Consider the following 16,104-nt stretch of genomic DNA (forward strand, 5'->3'; position numbering starts at 1 on the left):
GGACAGGATAGTGTGCTCCAACTACACACAGATCACACTACTCAGTTCACTCCAGGGTGCTCCAACCGATTATAGAATGTTGGGTTCAGAAGGAGCAGAGTGGCTTTCGCACAGGTCGTGGAACAGTGGACCAGATCTTTACCCTGGCAGAGTTGCTGAGGGGATCATGGGAGTTTGACTATCCAGTCAACATGTGTTTTGTAGACTTGGAAAAGGTTTACAACTGTATTCTCCGAGGTATTTGGTGGAGGGTGCTGAGGGAGTATGGGGTACCAGAGTCGTTTTTACGAGCTATTCAGTCCCTGTATAACCAAAATAAGAGCTGCGTTCTGCATTCTTGGTGCCAAGTCAAACTTGTTTATAGTGCGTATTGGACTTCCCCCAGGGCTGTCACCGATCCTGTTTGTGGTTTTCATGGACAGGATCTCAAGGCATAGTCGTGCAGAGGAGGGCATCTGGTTTGGGAATCTCTGGATGGCAACTCTGCTTTTTTTTTTTTTTGGATGATGTGGATCTGTTGGCTTCTTCAAGCCAAGACCTTCAGTTGCACTGGGGCGGTTCGTAGCTGAGCTCCGGGTTGGGGATGAGTTCTTGCCTCAGGTAGAGGACTTAAAGGCCCACCCACACAAGAAGGTTTTTGGTCTGACCTCGCGTCCAGACGGATCCGGCTTTTTTGGAGGTGACCAAAAGAACGAAATCGCAGATACAAGCGGCTGAAATAGGTTTCCTTCCGAGGGAGTCTTGGCTCAGTCTTAAAGACAGGGTGATGAGCTCAGCCATCCAGAGGAAGCTTAGAATAGAGCCGCTGCTCCTCCACATCGAAAGGAGTCAGCTGAAGTGGCATCTGGTTAAGATGCCTCCTGGTCGTCTCCCTTTGGAGGTTTTTCAGGCCCGTCCTACTGGGAGGAGGCTCCGGGGCAGACCCAGAACTCACTGGAGGGATTAAATTTCCCTTCTGACCTGGGAACGGCTCAGGATCCTCCGGGAGGAGGTGGAGAGTGTCGCTAGGAAGAGGGATGTCTGGGTTTCTCTCCTGGACCTGTTGTCTCTGGGACCCGACCTCGGATGAAAATGGATGGATGGATGGATGGATGAAGTCCAGTTTGTAAGCGCAGTCCTATAAGATTTGTATGGATCAAGATCATGCCAGTCTGCCTCCAAGATTGAATATATTGAATATTTTCTTCTTTTAAGGTGAAGGCACAGGACTTGTTCTTTGGAATTGACTAAAAATACAGTGACCGCGACCTTATGGGCTGATTCAGAATTTATATTCTCATTTTTATGTTTGTTATTTTTATTTTTAATCAGATTTATAAATTATTTTATAAATTATTTAAAAATTAACTGTGTGATCACACTGACTACAAATAACTTATATTTTCTTGAAAACATTGTCTTCGCTTTTTGTCACTGAAGATCTAAAAATAAAGTGGTCGAGATTACTCGACACAAGTCATTGGACAAATAAAACTTTTTTTATATATATATCAACCTTAACACACTGCATTATTGGTCCTTAACCCTCATCGCTTTATTGACAATCTTGAATTATAGAATATTGGGAAAATTTTAAGCTTGGCTTTGTCAGTAAAGTTGCCAAAGATGATTTATGATCATGCAACAAATACGATCGTGATCATTTCTCTTTCTGCTCTGTGTAAGCTGTAAAGCAGAGGAGACTGAAGCTGAGGTTGATTCATATGATAAAATACTGAAACATGTTAATGCCTTCTAAACATTTACTACGGCTAATAGGAAATACACAGCATTACAACAGCAGCATGTCCATCGCTGTTGTATTATTCATCAGAGATTGAGACAGAAGTTAATACCTTGATATTATCATCTCTGTCTCACAGATGAAGCCTCAGTTAGCTCCTCAGTTCTGTTTTAGACATGGAAATAAGTTTGTCACTTAGAAATGCTTGTTCAGTTTTTGCAAATTTCAAGTCAAAGTCTTTGAAGTTTTCAGCTTTCAAAAGGTTCTCTGCAAACTTGCAAGAGTAAAAAAACTGCTGAATATACAAGTTAATTGTTTTGTACATATATTGGTTTTTACACATATTCCTTACACATTAAACCCTTCAGAAAACAGCAAATTACACAAAATCAAAAAAGAAATTGAAATAAAATTTTAAAAAAATTACACTACATCATGAACTACTGAACTATATTTTAGACTTTTTTTCCTTATACTTCTTTTAATATTTTCTTATATTAAGACTTGTTTGTTTTATTCAGTTTACTGTCTTACTTTTACTGTGTTGTTAGGGAGACCGAGAGTCACAAAATTTCTAATCCGAATCTGTCTGCATAAGTATTGCAGAATTGACAATAAAGCTGACTTAGATGATTTTTGACTTTGATGACATTGTCACTTGACATTTTTCGTAGTTTCTGATGTTGTGAGCCAAAGAGAAAAAGCTTCCAGATCCTCCTGACAAGTTGCTTAAACTTAAATAAAGAGCTGTATTTGTACCTCTGTAAATGAAAATAGTATTGTTAAGTTAAAAAAAAGGAACCTTTTACAGGAATCCCATGATTTTTCTTATTGTGTTGTTATCGTTTTTTCATAGTGATACCAGTGAATTAACCATATTCCAACTAAATTAGTATGTATGTGTGGGTAGTTTTAAGTCTAGATTCACCCATGAGAACAAGGAAATTCAATTTCATTGCCAGTAACAGCATGTTTTCCCTCTGAGGGTACAATGTACTCACAAAACTCAAATTACATTTGTAAATACAACCACCTCCCAGGAGACAAGCTGTAATAACATAAAGGAATGGCCTTACACTGTATCCCCCCGTGTTTCTGTCTGCAAGCTGTCATTTTCAGATCCTGTGTGTAGTATTCTGTATTGCTGTGTATTTTATGTGTTTAATGACAAATATAGTTTTCCAGTTTCTGGTCACTAGCTGAGCAAGAAGTGCAGCCCTAGAATTGGAACGTCAACATATGATATAATTCCCATTGGCTGACCTGGATGTAGTACTCTAGTACTAATTGAATCATAGTGTCTCCATATTTTGAGAAAAGAACCTGAGACAACCTGCCTTTACAAACTGCACCAAATACTAAACACTGAAAACAGGCATGAAACCGGGGTGCCTTGGATGCATAATGGGTGTGTGATTATTTATTCTGACAGAAAATGTGTTTTCAGTTGTTAAAATCACCTAAAGAAAACCACCAGCCGCAGACATCAATTGTTCTGAAGGCTGAGTGAATTTTTTGTACATTGTTAAGCAAACATTGTTCAGTGCTCTTAAAGCCATCAGTGTGTGGGATTATCTAAGAGCTTCTTGTTTTGATAAAACATGTCATATGGTCAAGACATCTTTTAGTCTGCTTGTTCCTCCGCCTCAAAAACTCTGCCAAATTAGATAGCATTAGGACCTGCTCTACAAGGTAATTATAAATAATGAGGATGGAAAAATTGACATGACTCAAAATGATTGTGTGTTAACACATTTGCTTCTTGTAGAAAGCATACATCCTCATGCTTGACTACAATGTCACTTCTTTGTGATGAGAGGTGCAGTTTATCCTTTAAGTGCTGAATGAGGAAAAATAAGTATAATGTGTCAGACTGCTGTTTATTTACAAAACCCATTTTCTCCTCCTATTTTCCTTTTATCAGATGGAGAGGCTGCCCTCTAAGTCTGCCATTCACGAACTTAAAGGAATCATGGTAATGGGACTTACAAGCCATGCTTTACCATTTGAACTTTATGTTTTCTTTCATTTCAGGAGAGACTTTGCTTTCCTCACTGTACACTTATGTATTCACACTAGAATTTATCTAATAAATCTAATAAAATTCAAACAGTTGAAAATGTCGTTGAATATTTTACTTCAAAGAAAAAGTACGTCTGCAATATTTAAAGAGGCTTGATTAAAATTAATACATGAAGATGAATGTTAAATGAGCACATATTCTATTCCTGTCCATAATGCACCAACTTGGCAAACTGACCAAATGAAAAGTAGCAGTATAAATATAAAGTTGAGTTTTATTCAACAAGCTTATAAGGCTGCCTGTATGTGTCCATTTGTTTTTGTTGATCTGTTCAGGAGAATTTCAATAGAACTGCACCTCGACCAAACGCGGCATCACCTTCTCAAAACCGTGATGAGGAGCTGCAGAGAATCCTGCTGAGACGGCGAGTTGGCCTTGAGTCCCAGCCTGATACCAGTAAATTTGTTGTTTTCTAACCCCAGCAAAACGTTCTAAAGTCTGTGTTATCATAGCTCTCTTGCAGCACATTGCAGAGCTGCATCATTGGCTTCATGAAAGATACTCACATTGTTAATCACTCTGAACAGAAGAAGGATTTTTCAGCCTTCCTACCTGCTGAAGTCTGACTATAAAATTACAACTCCATTGTTTCAATGAGTGTTTGTGTCTGTGTGCAGGTCTCCATCCCCTCGCCCCGACCTCAGTTTGACTGGTGCCATCACTTTGATCCCAGCCTTCACATGAGCATACGCCTACACAGAATATGGGTGACAGAATACCACCATTGCTGACATTTTTATTCTTTTTAAAGAATCATCATTTGACTATTATGAGAGATCAGTTATACATTCAAAATAATTGTGTTTTTTTTACACTAAAAAGGAAAATCAGAGCCACTTTAATGCATGTTAGCCAAGAAAAAGGCTTTACAGTGATTTACATGGAGGCCATTTATTTCCAATAAAATAAGTTTGTAGCGCCATGCCATCTTTTCAGGGTTCATTCAGCCCGTTTTCTAAAAGCCCAAATTATTGTCTGCACTGTGGGAAGTAGTGTGGTGGATGTGCACATCAAAGTCTTCCTCTGAATTGTTCTGTTTAGACGAGTGTTTTAATATGTGTAGCCTCTCTATTGATTTTGTATCACTGTTTGCAGCCATTTAACGTTGGGAACTGCATCTTTCTCACTGTATCCACAATGAAGTTTACTCTGCTTGCAAGTTATAAGAATATAGGTTAGACTATGGTTAGGTCATGTCCAGTATATGGTATAAATTCAATATGAGATTTTTTAAATAATTTTTGATCAAAAACAGTACTGTTGCAGGGGTTTGTATCCATTTCTTCAACCGTTTTTTAATTCTTGAGTCATTTTTAATTATTGCCATTCCTATTGCTTTAAAGAACGCAAGAAAAGCAATAAAAAAAAGTCACTTATGAGAACAAACACACACCAGCACATGCTACTGAACAAGATTAGTGGAAACCAGTGAGTTTTAGATAGTCTGGTTACTCTAAAGCTTGATTTTAATGATTCGGTAAGTCTAAGCTTTATCAAAATCACTGAACTATTAAAGATTTACTTGTTTTTTACTCAGTCTTAACCAAATTCCAAATACAGTATATATATATCAGTTAGATCCTGTTCTAAGACAACCTGATTATAAAATGTTTTAAAATTGAAATATCTGGTTTAAAAAAAACAACACATTATTAAAAACATTTTGTAGACTGGGTGTTATGAAAAAATTGTATACATTTACAGTATTCGATGAGCACATTCACTGGTGTAAATCTTTGTGGATTTTTTTTTTTATTTCGTTCAAGTGCAAAGAGCATTAAAAGTGGCCATGGCGTGATAATTTCCAGTCATTTCATTCTTAACCTTGAGTATCTCTAGATTAGCTTGACACCTATTGTAAGGAGGGTTTCCTGGACAGCTGTTCTGTTGTCATCAGGACCAAGTGTCAAAGTGGATGAGGCTGTAATCAATGAGATTGGAAGCAGGAGTCTTTAGCGGAGAACATTCTTTAATACGGCGTACACAGGGTCTTACAGCTTGCATGCATCAAAGGTAAGACCTTAAACAAAGAAACCAGGTCCTATTTATACTCTAAAGTACGTCCAAGGTCATGCGGCATCAGGTCTGGCCTCTCCCAGAACATAATATCACCCATCATAATCTTAAAACATTTGTAATTATTTCTTACAGGGGAGAAGGTATTCGTGACTTGTGAACATGTACTACTAACAATTTTGACGAGTTTCATAGTATAACAACTCAAATTCGGTGGTACATGTTCGTGCCAGAATCAGATCCAGAACATGAAAGTAAGCAGCACAGTGAACTAGGGCTGCCACAATTAGTCGACTTGTCACGACTAATTTAATAGTCGATGCATCGGGTTTTTTTTCAAACTTTGTTTTTCTCTCAAAGCTGCGCGGCACCTTCCACTGCTGCGTCTGCCTTTCTGTCCTTGACACACATGCGCGGTAGTGGTAACCGGGGTCAGCTGTAATGTCACAGGAAGTTAAACCAGACGGGCTCTGGTATCATGGCTACTCGGCAACGGAGCTCAAAAGTGTGGGAGCATTTAAAAAAAACTAAAGACAAATGTGTGCAATGCAATATCTTTAAGGCAGAACTTGCCTTCCACAGCAGCACAACGACGATGCACGAGCACCTGAAAAGGAAGCATGTTGTTGTGGCTGATTGTGAAGAGGGACCGTCATCTTGGTAAGCTAACTGGCTAGTTAGCTGCTAAAATTAGCGTAAACAGAGAGTTAACTTGCTACTTACTCATATTGATAACTGTAAATGTTAACATTAGCTATGATGATTTGATTAATTAGCCTTAGCACACATATTTCATGTGTTTTCTGTAACGTTACCACAATGATGTGTTTGAATAGGAACGCTAATGTTTTCTAACGTTACGTTTCAGTGCTAAAAAAGGTTCATCTTCAATGGACGGCTTTGTTACATGCACACCTCAGCAAGCAAATGTCCTGACTGAGTCCAAACTGAACATGTTGGTGTTATATTTGAGTCAGTGAGACCAAAACTTTTTGTGAATAATTCCTTAGTTTCAGGTGCCTCCCTCATTTGATTTAAATGCAGCTATATTTGATGCCAGAGACAAATGAAGGAAAGAAAAACCTAAAAACCTTAAGTATTTATTTTTGTGTGTTTGCTACACAGTTAAATAATTGTTTGTTGCAACAAGCTGCATATTTCATCAAAGGGTTAATGAACTATGATATTGTCTTTTTTGTAGTTAGCATCTAACTTAAACACTCCAAGCCGAAAGATAATGATGGTTATATAAGAGCAGCTGCATCCTGGTGCAATAAGCTGTATGTTTTACATTCAATGTAGTATGATCCGATAAGTCGACTAATCGAAAAAAATAATCAGTGATTAGTCGACTATTAAAATAATCTTTTGTGGCAGCCCTACAGTGAACTGCCACAACAAAGATATGCTGTCATCTTTCAGTTCCTCGCTGTATATATATTTTTCTAAATACTCCTGTGTTAACAATTGCAGATATGGGAAGTGTAGTAAAATGCCAATTGGGGCTGAAAACCAGGAGCTGACAATGGTAGTAATGCTTACACACTCTTCTTTGGTTACCTGAGGCTAAGTTACTACTTGCTTTTCTTTGAGCAGAGTATCAGAATTGTGTTGGGGGTGGTACATGCATACTAATTAATAATATCTGTTTCTAAGCAGTTCTAGATGCAACAAATGCATGTTTTTGGTTGCCCATTGAACAAATGTATAAACACTCAATATTACTAGCCCTCCTAGCTGCCTTTTCATTCACTGTACCCACAATGTTTGTACTAAAATCCATTCATACACCTAATCCCAACGCAACACAGTCATTTGGACAGCTTTACTGGCCGTTTGAGGCTCAGACTCCTGTCCTTCCAGTGTTGGAACAGCCTCAACTTTCAGCCTTAGTCTCCCTGCAAAGCCAACTTTGTACTGTTAATAAAAGTGTTGTCCGTGAGGTGAACAAATTCAAACATTTTCAGGACTGCATTGCTGGCAAATAAAAATGCAGTCACTGATCTAAGATTGCTGTGTCTATAGTTGAAAAAGGTCAACTTGCCCTCACAACCAACAATATACATTTTTTTGGTGACATTTCCTAAACAAAAACAGTGATCTGAGAAGTAGTGGTGGATCGCTCAATCCTTGTGGCGCTAAAACTTCTACTTTTAAAACAGTCACAGTGGATAACGTGCACTGCAGCTGGGATGTACTGCCGTGAGAATTTGATAATTTAAGCTAAACTGGGAACTATAATGTGACGGATAGTTGCTGAAAAAAATATTTTTAAAAAAGTCTTCAAGACTAACTAACTCAAGTTGCCTTTTCATAAAAATATATTTATCTCTTTTTCTTTTAGACTTTGGCTGACATCTAAGGTGATAGTAGATTGGTTTAACACTGCAGATAAGCCAGAAAACATGGAAAATATGCCCTTTAAAAGCAGACAGCATTGCATCTGAAAGAAAAATGAACCTGCAACATATAATTATGATAAAATACACGATTGTAGTTATAGTCTGATTTATGTTACATTGTTATGGAGCAGTACTGATGAGCATATTGATTTACACATTCACAGAGTCAGCTTGTTTTTCTTTTTTTGTTTTTTTTGCCAGCGTTTGTGTTGAAGTTTTCCAGAATTCAATTAATCACTGTTATTAACAATTATAGTTTGTTTTGAGAAGTGTACTGATAAATGATTATTTAATGACAGTGCTGCATTCTTTTTAAGAAAAAAAACTATGAAGGTTAAATTTTATCTGTGTGGCCAACAGAGGGAGCTGACTATTCACCACAGCAGCTTCATATCACCTTTCTTCTCCAGCTTAGTTTAAAGAACTTAGAAGTTTGCCAAGTGTTGACCTCACAACATTTTTTACAATTTCATATGTATTCATTTCTTGTTTTCATGTCTAATTTTGTCCAACATTTTAGATTATAAAAGAAAAATGTGAAGAAATGGGAGTGTCCACTGTTTTGATTAAAACTGTGTAATACAAAGTCTCTGTGTCAAAAGTTCAGTGCATTTCAGTGTTTGGAGTGTGATGTCTTTCTTGTTGTCAGTTTGATGGTGCATCTGTGGCCTCACATAGATTACTGAATGGATTGTGATGACCCATTGGTTTGAGCGTAGTATCAGACTATATGTTTGTCAGTATGTGGTGCTGATTTATTTCAGAACTTGACTCAGTGATTGATAGAGTAAAGTATATGGTTTTCTTTGCTCTAATGGAAATGTAACGGGTGTGTGTTTGGGGCACGGAGGAAGAGGACTCATTATGCTGCTTTCCTGCATTTATTTTCTGCAGAAAACATCAACACAGATTATTAATCTTCTGTCTCTTCCTTCACCACTGCTCCTAAACGTGCACACATATAGTGTTAACACCACCAAGATGTGCAAATTGTGCCAAAACCGCAAAACTAAAAACATCCACAGCACTTATATTAACGGTACAAAGCAACACAAAACAGCTTGGTGACATAAAGTGTGTAACAGAGAATAATATACACCGAATATTTCAACATAAATGACTAAACTTTCAAAGAAAATAACACAATATTACTTCTGTATTTTCCACGCAATTTATCCTCAATAAACCACAATGGGATTGTGAGGGCAAAGGGGGGGGGGGTGCTGCAGAAGCCCAGGAGGAACGAAAAGGGCAGAGTGCAGGAGGGTAATTAACTCAGGGAAAATGTATAAAATAATGGGAAATGAAAATAACTCATAGAGATAAAATTCATAAATACTCAAAATAATCATGAAATTATGAATAAAATTTACTAATACAAATTGGAAATAATTAATAAAGTGCATTTCTAACTCTGTTACAGAAACAAAGACAGAGAAATAAAAACCTTGGACTGCTTTTTATCCAGAGGCTGTCTGAAATCAGCTTCTTGTTCATCCATCTTTCCTGCCTATCAGACACAGAATTGGTCACACATTAGTGAGCAGTAAACCTGAGATCTCAGCTACTCGCTTGTGCCATTTTGCGTCATCATTATCTGTGTCACATCACATTGATCACATTGAGGGATTCTTAACTGTACAAATTCATTTGGATACTTCACTTGAAAAAAATCAATAAATATGGCAAACCACTGACTGAATATATGCTCTACTACAATCCCATGATATACATTTTAAAGACTAACTGGATATTTGAATTTAATACATTTACAGCAAACCAAGAGGCCTACGGCCTCGCATAAAAAGCTTGAGCTACTCCTGTAAACTTTTTCCAGTCATTTACAACTGGATAGATCATGGATGGTTAACTTTTGAAAATGTCAAGAGTGAATCACAAGATAAGAAGTGTTCCTTTTTATTAACATTTAACTGACTACACAGTGTTCTCCGACCTTCACCACAATGGGATTTTTTTTTCTTTTTCCTTAGCAGGACTCAAACCACATTCTTATCAATCCTGAAAATACCTTAACTTTTCAACATGTTATGATGGTTTGGAACAAAATGCATGCAGCGAATATGTCCCCCCTTCCATCCATCCCTTTTCTACACCCGCTTAATCCAATTTAGGGTCAAGGGGGTGCTGGAGCCTATCCCAGCTGTCATTGGTACACCCTGGACAGGTTGCCAGTCCATCACGGGGCAATGAAGAGACAAACAAGACACACAAACATCCACAATTTAGAGTCACCAATTAAAGTCAAAGTCAAATTTATTTGTATAGCACATTTTATATACAAAATAATTTAAAGTGCTATAAATAAAATAAAAACATTGCAGTAGGGAGCAGAAAAAGCATTAGAAATATGTAAAATAATGGAAATAGAAAGAAATTAACCTAACATGCATGTTTTTTGGAAGCTGGGATGAAGCCGGAGTACCTGGAGAGAACCCACACGTACACAGGTAGAGCATGCAAACTCCACACAGAAAGGAACCAGGAACCAGGAACCAGGAACCCTCTCACTGCTAGGTGACAGTGCTAACCACCACACCGTCCATTGCAGCCCTCACACAGTAAAACTAATTATTAGTCGATAAAAATATTTTTTATTGTCTTGCCCCTGTGTAAATCCACATCTTACTTTCTAATTATTAGCAGGTCTGTTTAAAACATACAAACATTAGTTTGTATTTGAGTTTGTTTTGTGGAAAATGTAACAGACATTTTATAGCAGCTCTGCACTTTGGCTTCATGGCAGCATAGAAATCTCAGTGGCTTTCACCCAATCTGACTGTTTGTGTCAAATATTACATCTGCTTTTAACAATTTGCTCACATCAAAATACATTTTGACGTATTTTTCAACAAAATTGTGAAATGATGAATGGAGTCACATCAGTGACGAGAAAAACTGAAAGCCAGCAAGTCGGTCAAGGGAAGAAAATCCAACTTCTCACCATGGTCTCTTGTGTAGCAGTGGATGGATTTCCCCTTAAAGCCTCAGTCAGGGGTGGGTGTTTGTCAGGTATGAAGCAGAGGATCAGCCTGTGCTCTTTGAAAATCACAATGACTGTGCTGCTGATTGAACAGCAATGGTGAACTTCCCTTATGTTGTTTTGTTTTCCCCGACACCTGCCCACATTTCCCAGACACTTGCTTGAGAGAGGGACTGAAACATGAGAGCTGTGAACTGTGGCCGATGTCCGTCACTCATTGTGTTGTGCCGTTAATTAAAGCTTTAGGCTTCATTTAGCACTGAGGTGCAATTTCCACCTGCCCCCCTTCCAACACAGTGGAGAAAATGTCAGTGTGACTCAAAGTCTTCTCTCTAACCAGATTCATCAGCAGCATGAGTTCCCCCATCCTCATTCCACATGCCACTGAAACAAACAAATCTCAGAGGAAGTTACACAACTGTTATTCTAAAGCAGATTTAGTGCCAGCAGTATTGCTCTGAGAAACAGGACATGGTTTGTTAAAGTATTCTGTAAAGTAATAAAATACTGAGAGCACTTCCTCAGGGCCAAAGAAGCATGACGATGTGTGGATTATCTTGGATAACACCTTGTAGGATAGAGTGTCCATGAGCAATCAACCTGTTTGAGTGAGAGTATACATTGATTTGTGTCTGTGTCCTCATATCCTCCATGTCCAATTAGGTTCTTCTAGTCTAGGCTGTCCTGGCACAGCTCAATGGTAAGCCTACATACAATGAAGTCTTTGAGTCAAGGGGGGAGTGATGCGAGTGTCCTTTGGTTCTGTGCTCTCCCTCTTCCTTTCTTCAGTCAGTGACTAGCTTGATTTTTTTCCCCTGCTATCTGCTAAAGCCACCAGATTCACTGACTTTAATTATCAGATGGTACACACATCATCATCAAGGCAAAACATACAATTACACAAGCCATGCTGTGTCCTTTTCTTCCTCGGCCTCTCTTCCACCACTAAAGCCCAATCTCACCCCTCTGTCTCGTCCCTTGTCAGGAGGCCAATACAATATAATGTTTTGTTGTTTTTGTATCTTTGTCCCCAAAGGGACCAGCAATTAGGGAGGTCCTTTAAGTGTGTCTAGGAAACACTTAATCTGACCTATTTTGTTGGTCATTTCATTTATTTTCCAAACATAGTAATTGCCTGTTGGGGCGCCTTGGTTGAGACGTGGCTCTGTGTCCTGCCTCGGTTTGTTTCTGCACGTTTTATTGATTAGAGGTTGTGTTCCCTCACTGACATTTACAGCAACTCTGGTGGAGTGCTCCTGTGAAGCCAAATAGAACACAACCCGAAGAATTAACAACTGGAGAGCAGTTGTCGTTTTATTTAGTTGCCTGACATTAAAAAACACATTGACTTTTATTGAAGAGGAAGTGACTGGGTCATTTGAAAATTAGATGTCTTTTAAACCATGCCAAGCTCGATAAGACTGTATTTTCACAGAGATGAGATATGCACTTACAAAGCTGGATTAACCATCCACAGGGCCGTAAATGAGAAATATGTTGTTAGGCCTCAATGTGTGAGCCCACTTTTATTATGTGTCTGTTTCATCGCCAGACATCCAGAAACTAATCAGTACTATAGAACTGACTGAAGGTTTCAAATTCCCTGGAAATTGTCTCGTAGAACCTATTCTAATGGTGCCATGTCTCTGTGATATCAGGTACACTGTTCCTGACAGCTTAACAAAGACATTTGAATTATTGTTATTATAATTATCTTTTTTTCCTTTTCTTGATATTCAAATCACAAGCAATTGATTGTTCAGAAAAGTTTTTAAATGTATATAGTAAATATTATTCATATATATTTAGAATGAAGAATATTATTTGCTGAAGACTCAAAGTTCTCCTTAAATTAGAACAATATTATCTCACCTGAAATTTTGTGTTGATTACTTGATAACAAAGCACTCGAGCACTCCGACTACATCTACATGGGATTCTTTGGCTTGTCCCCATAGCAGAACGATTCTGTGCAGTGTTCTTCCTAAACCCAAAATAAAGAAAAATCCTCCTGGGTGTCTGTGGCAACTGTTAACACTGCTACTGAGAATCCTATTACATTCAGGAGTTAGATCTAGATCCTTTCCAGTGGAGCATTTCTAATCCACTGAGTTCCGCAGTTATGTATTATACAGATAAAGCTACATTATATAAGCTATATATATACGTATATATATATATGTTATATTATTAAATTTTTTACTATTTTATTCATCTCTTGCTGCTTCTGCTGTAACATGAAAATGCCTCCACTGAGAGACGAATAAAGGAATTCTTATTCTTATTAATGAATCTGCTGTTTAAGCAGTCTATGTTCATATAACCAATTTACATTAAAAAAAAAAAACAACTAAACGTTAAAACAGGCCAACACAGTGATTAGCACCGTCACCTCACAGCAAGAGGGTTCCTGGTTTGAAACCTGCCTAGTTCCCCCTGTACATATGTGGGTTCTTTCCAGGTATGCTGGCCTCCTCCCACAGTCCAAAAACATGCATGATAGAGAATTTTTGAGTTTAATTTGACCTAGGAGTGAGTGTGAGATTGGATGGTTGTTTGCCCCTGTGAAGTACTGGCAACCCATCCATGAAATATTCTGCCTTTCACCCAATGACAGCAGGGATAGATTCCAGCCTGCCTGCGACCCTGAATTAGAAATATCCACTGAACAGGCATCAGCAGACTTGCAAAAGACATTTAATTATATGTTTAATTATTATAGGTCTGATGATATTTCTAGTACCAAAACATCACCATTAAATGTTTTTCTTGGGAGTTTCTTCTACCGTCTTACATCTTTTCATCCTTCTTAGACACATATGTCACTGGAAATAGGTATGCGAATAACCTCTTTTGTTTTAGTACAGGTTTCACAAAGGGGGATGTTATATATGGAGACCAAATTTGATGATTTGACTCATTTCAAAACTGTACTCCCATGTTCCCATGGAATATTTGTATTTGTATCTATAATTATATTTGCAGAATATGCTATCACTAGTGGTCATATGAGCAACTGCATGTGAATTGTAAACATGGTATCCATGAAAGTGATCATCTCATTGGAAAAAGAATGCATTTTATCTCTAACCAAGTAGTTTGGAAAAAGCCTTTGTCAAATGTTGAACCCGTGTCATGAATGCATGAATGACTGAAAGCTCTGTTTTACAATGCCATTCAGACCCCCCTCCTGCCACCTTGTGACTTCTTAAAGGAAACACTCGAGAATGATGTCTGTTCTGAGGTTGAATTGGTCACGTGTGCCATATTTCCCTCTCACCATTTGGAGGGGCAGTACTTTACAGGACCCCATTATTGGTTGTATTCAAGCCTGCAAACACACAACCTACTGTTTATACTGACACCAATTCTGGAGCCAGCCTCAGTTTCTGTCATGATTTCTTTCTTTCTTAGTCTTGTTTTTTTTAAGTATTTTGATTTCTGTTTTTCTCCAGTTTTTTTTTTTTTGAGCATTTTTGGCTCTGCCAAGTCTTTTGTGTAAGGAATAAATTAGTTCAGATCAACCTCCTGTTGTCTTCTGGTCATCTGCTGTGTCTGGACCTGGGTCCTCCTTCCTTGCCAGCTCCTACACATGACCGTTTGCCATTAAAGGAACAGCAGCTTTTTTTGTACTTTACCTGTATGTTACCTGAATTTTTCAGCTCCTCAGGTTGGCTGGAGGCACATTTTGTTGTTCTTAACAGGGGAATACACACTATCCCTGGAAATGGTGATATAGCAAAAAGACAATTCATAGCATCATGCCGTGGTCCACCCACTACACCAGCCATGTAGAGAAATCAAAATAATACCGGGTCCAACATGAGTGGTAAAAATAGGTGACCATGGACAACACTAAATAAGCCTGTCCATCTCTTACACTAAGGGCCTCAGATGGAACACAATTGGGTGAACATGAGTAGTCCTGCAAAGCAAGAAACTAGTGCCCAGTTTAAATTTGTCTTCTTTCCTGATAAAGGTCCTTGTCCTGACTCAAGCTTGCTGAGCCTCCCCTCTCTTCTCCTGTTGTACACAAACAAAATCAATTCCCTCTCAAACAGAGGAGCCATGTGAGGGTCTGCAAAGGAGCTGACAGATTATGAAGGGGTCCGTCTGCTCAAGGAAAGGAGGAAGGCTGTGTTGGATAACACTGTGTCCATCTCTGTTTGTATATGTGTTCTTTACCTCTTATAGCCTCTGGTTCTCTGACTGGCTAAATGAGCACAATGACTGAGGAGCTAGTTCAGTTCAGACAGATCATAAGATCATATGAAGCAGCAGTCACAGTACATAATGCAGTCAGCATGCATGTTTGATTTATGTGTTTCTCAATGGTCTTATAGTTTTCATTTGTTTAGAATTATGAATGGAATGGAGGGTTGTTGGTAGAAAATTTTAATATATTCAGTGAAGTGTCTTACTATCTCTTGGTATTTTACACCAGTGATTTCTAACCTCAATATGGACCAGGATACAGCAAAGCAGTGCTGTAAGATTTACAGCACAGCTTTGAGATGAGTAGAAGTACAAGACAGAATTAAAATAAAGCATTTCACAGCTAAACTTGTTAAAGAGGCATTTTTCGTTGCCCCTCTTTCTCATGTCATCTTAAAGTCACAATATTGCAATAACTAATATGGAAGAACTGGTGTGTGGATGAGTTTAACATGCTGACATAAGCAAACTGTGACAATCCAAAATACAGATTTATGTGTCAAAAGTTGAAAAGAATTAATTAAAAAAGTGGGAACTGATCCAGATGCACTTTCAGTGGATTTCTGAAACACACATGGGACTATCCTATCGGTATCATGCAATTTAAATGGGAAAATATATACACTTGTATACGTATTATTGTAGCTTGACAATAGAACAATGT

General features: G+C 38.1%; 1 protein-coding gene across 1 annotated transcript in view; it reads left to right on the top strand.

Moving 5' to 3' along the window:
- Positions 1-6,690, top strand: part of shtn1 (shootin 1) — a 55,373-nt gene extending 48,683 nt beyond the window's left edge. The window contains exons 14-16 of the mRNA XM_072391585.1: positions 3,648-3,698; positions 4,082-4,202; positions 4,424-6,690. Of these exons, the coding sequence (XP_072247686.1) occupies positions 3,648-3,698; positions 4,082-4,202; positions 4,424-4,455 (204 nt within the window). The 3' untranslated portion in view covers positions 4,456-6,690. The remainder of the gene's footprint in view (positions 1-3,647; positions 3,699-4,081; positions 4,203-4,423) is intronic.
- Positions 6,691-16,104: the final 9,414 nt, after the last annotated feature.

This window comes from Leuresthes tenuis, unplaced genomic scaffold, assembly GCF_036924035.1.
Source record: "Leuresthes tenuis unplaced genomic scaffold, fLeuTen1.0.hap1 SCAF_8, whole genome shotgun sequence".
Taxonomy (NCBI): domain Eukaryota; kingdom Metazoa; phylum Chordata; class Actinopteri; order Atheriniformes; family Atherinopsidae; genus Leuresthes; species Leuresthes tenuis.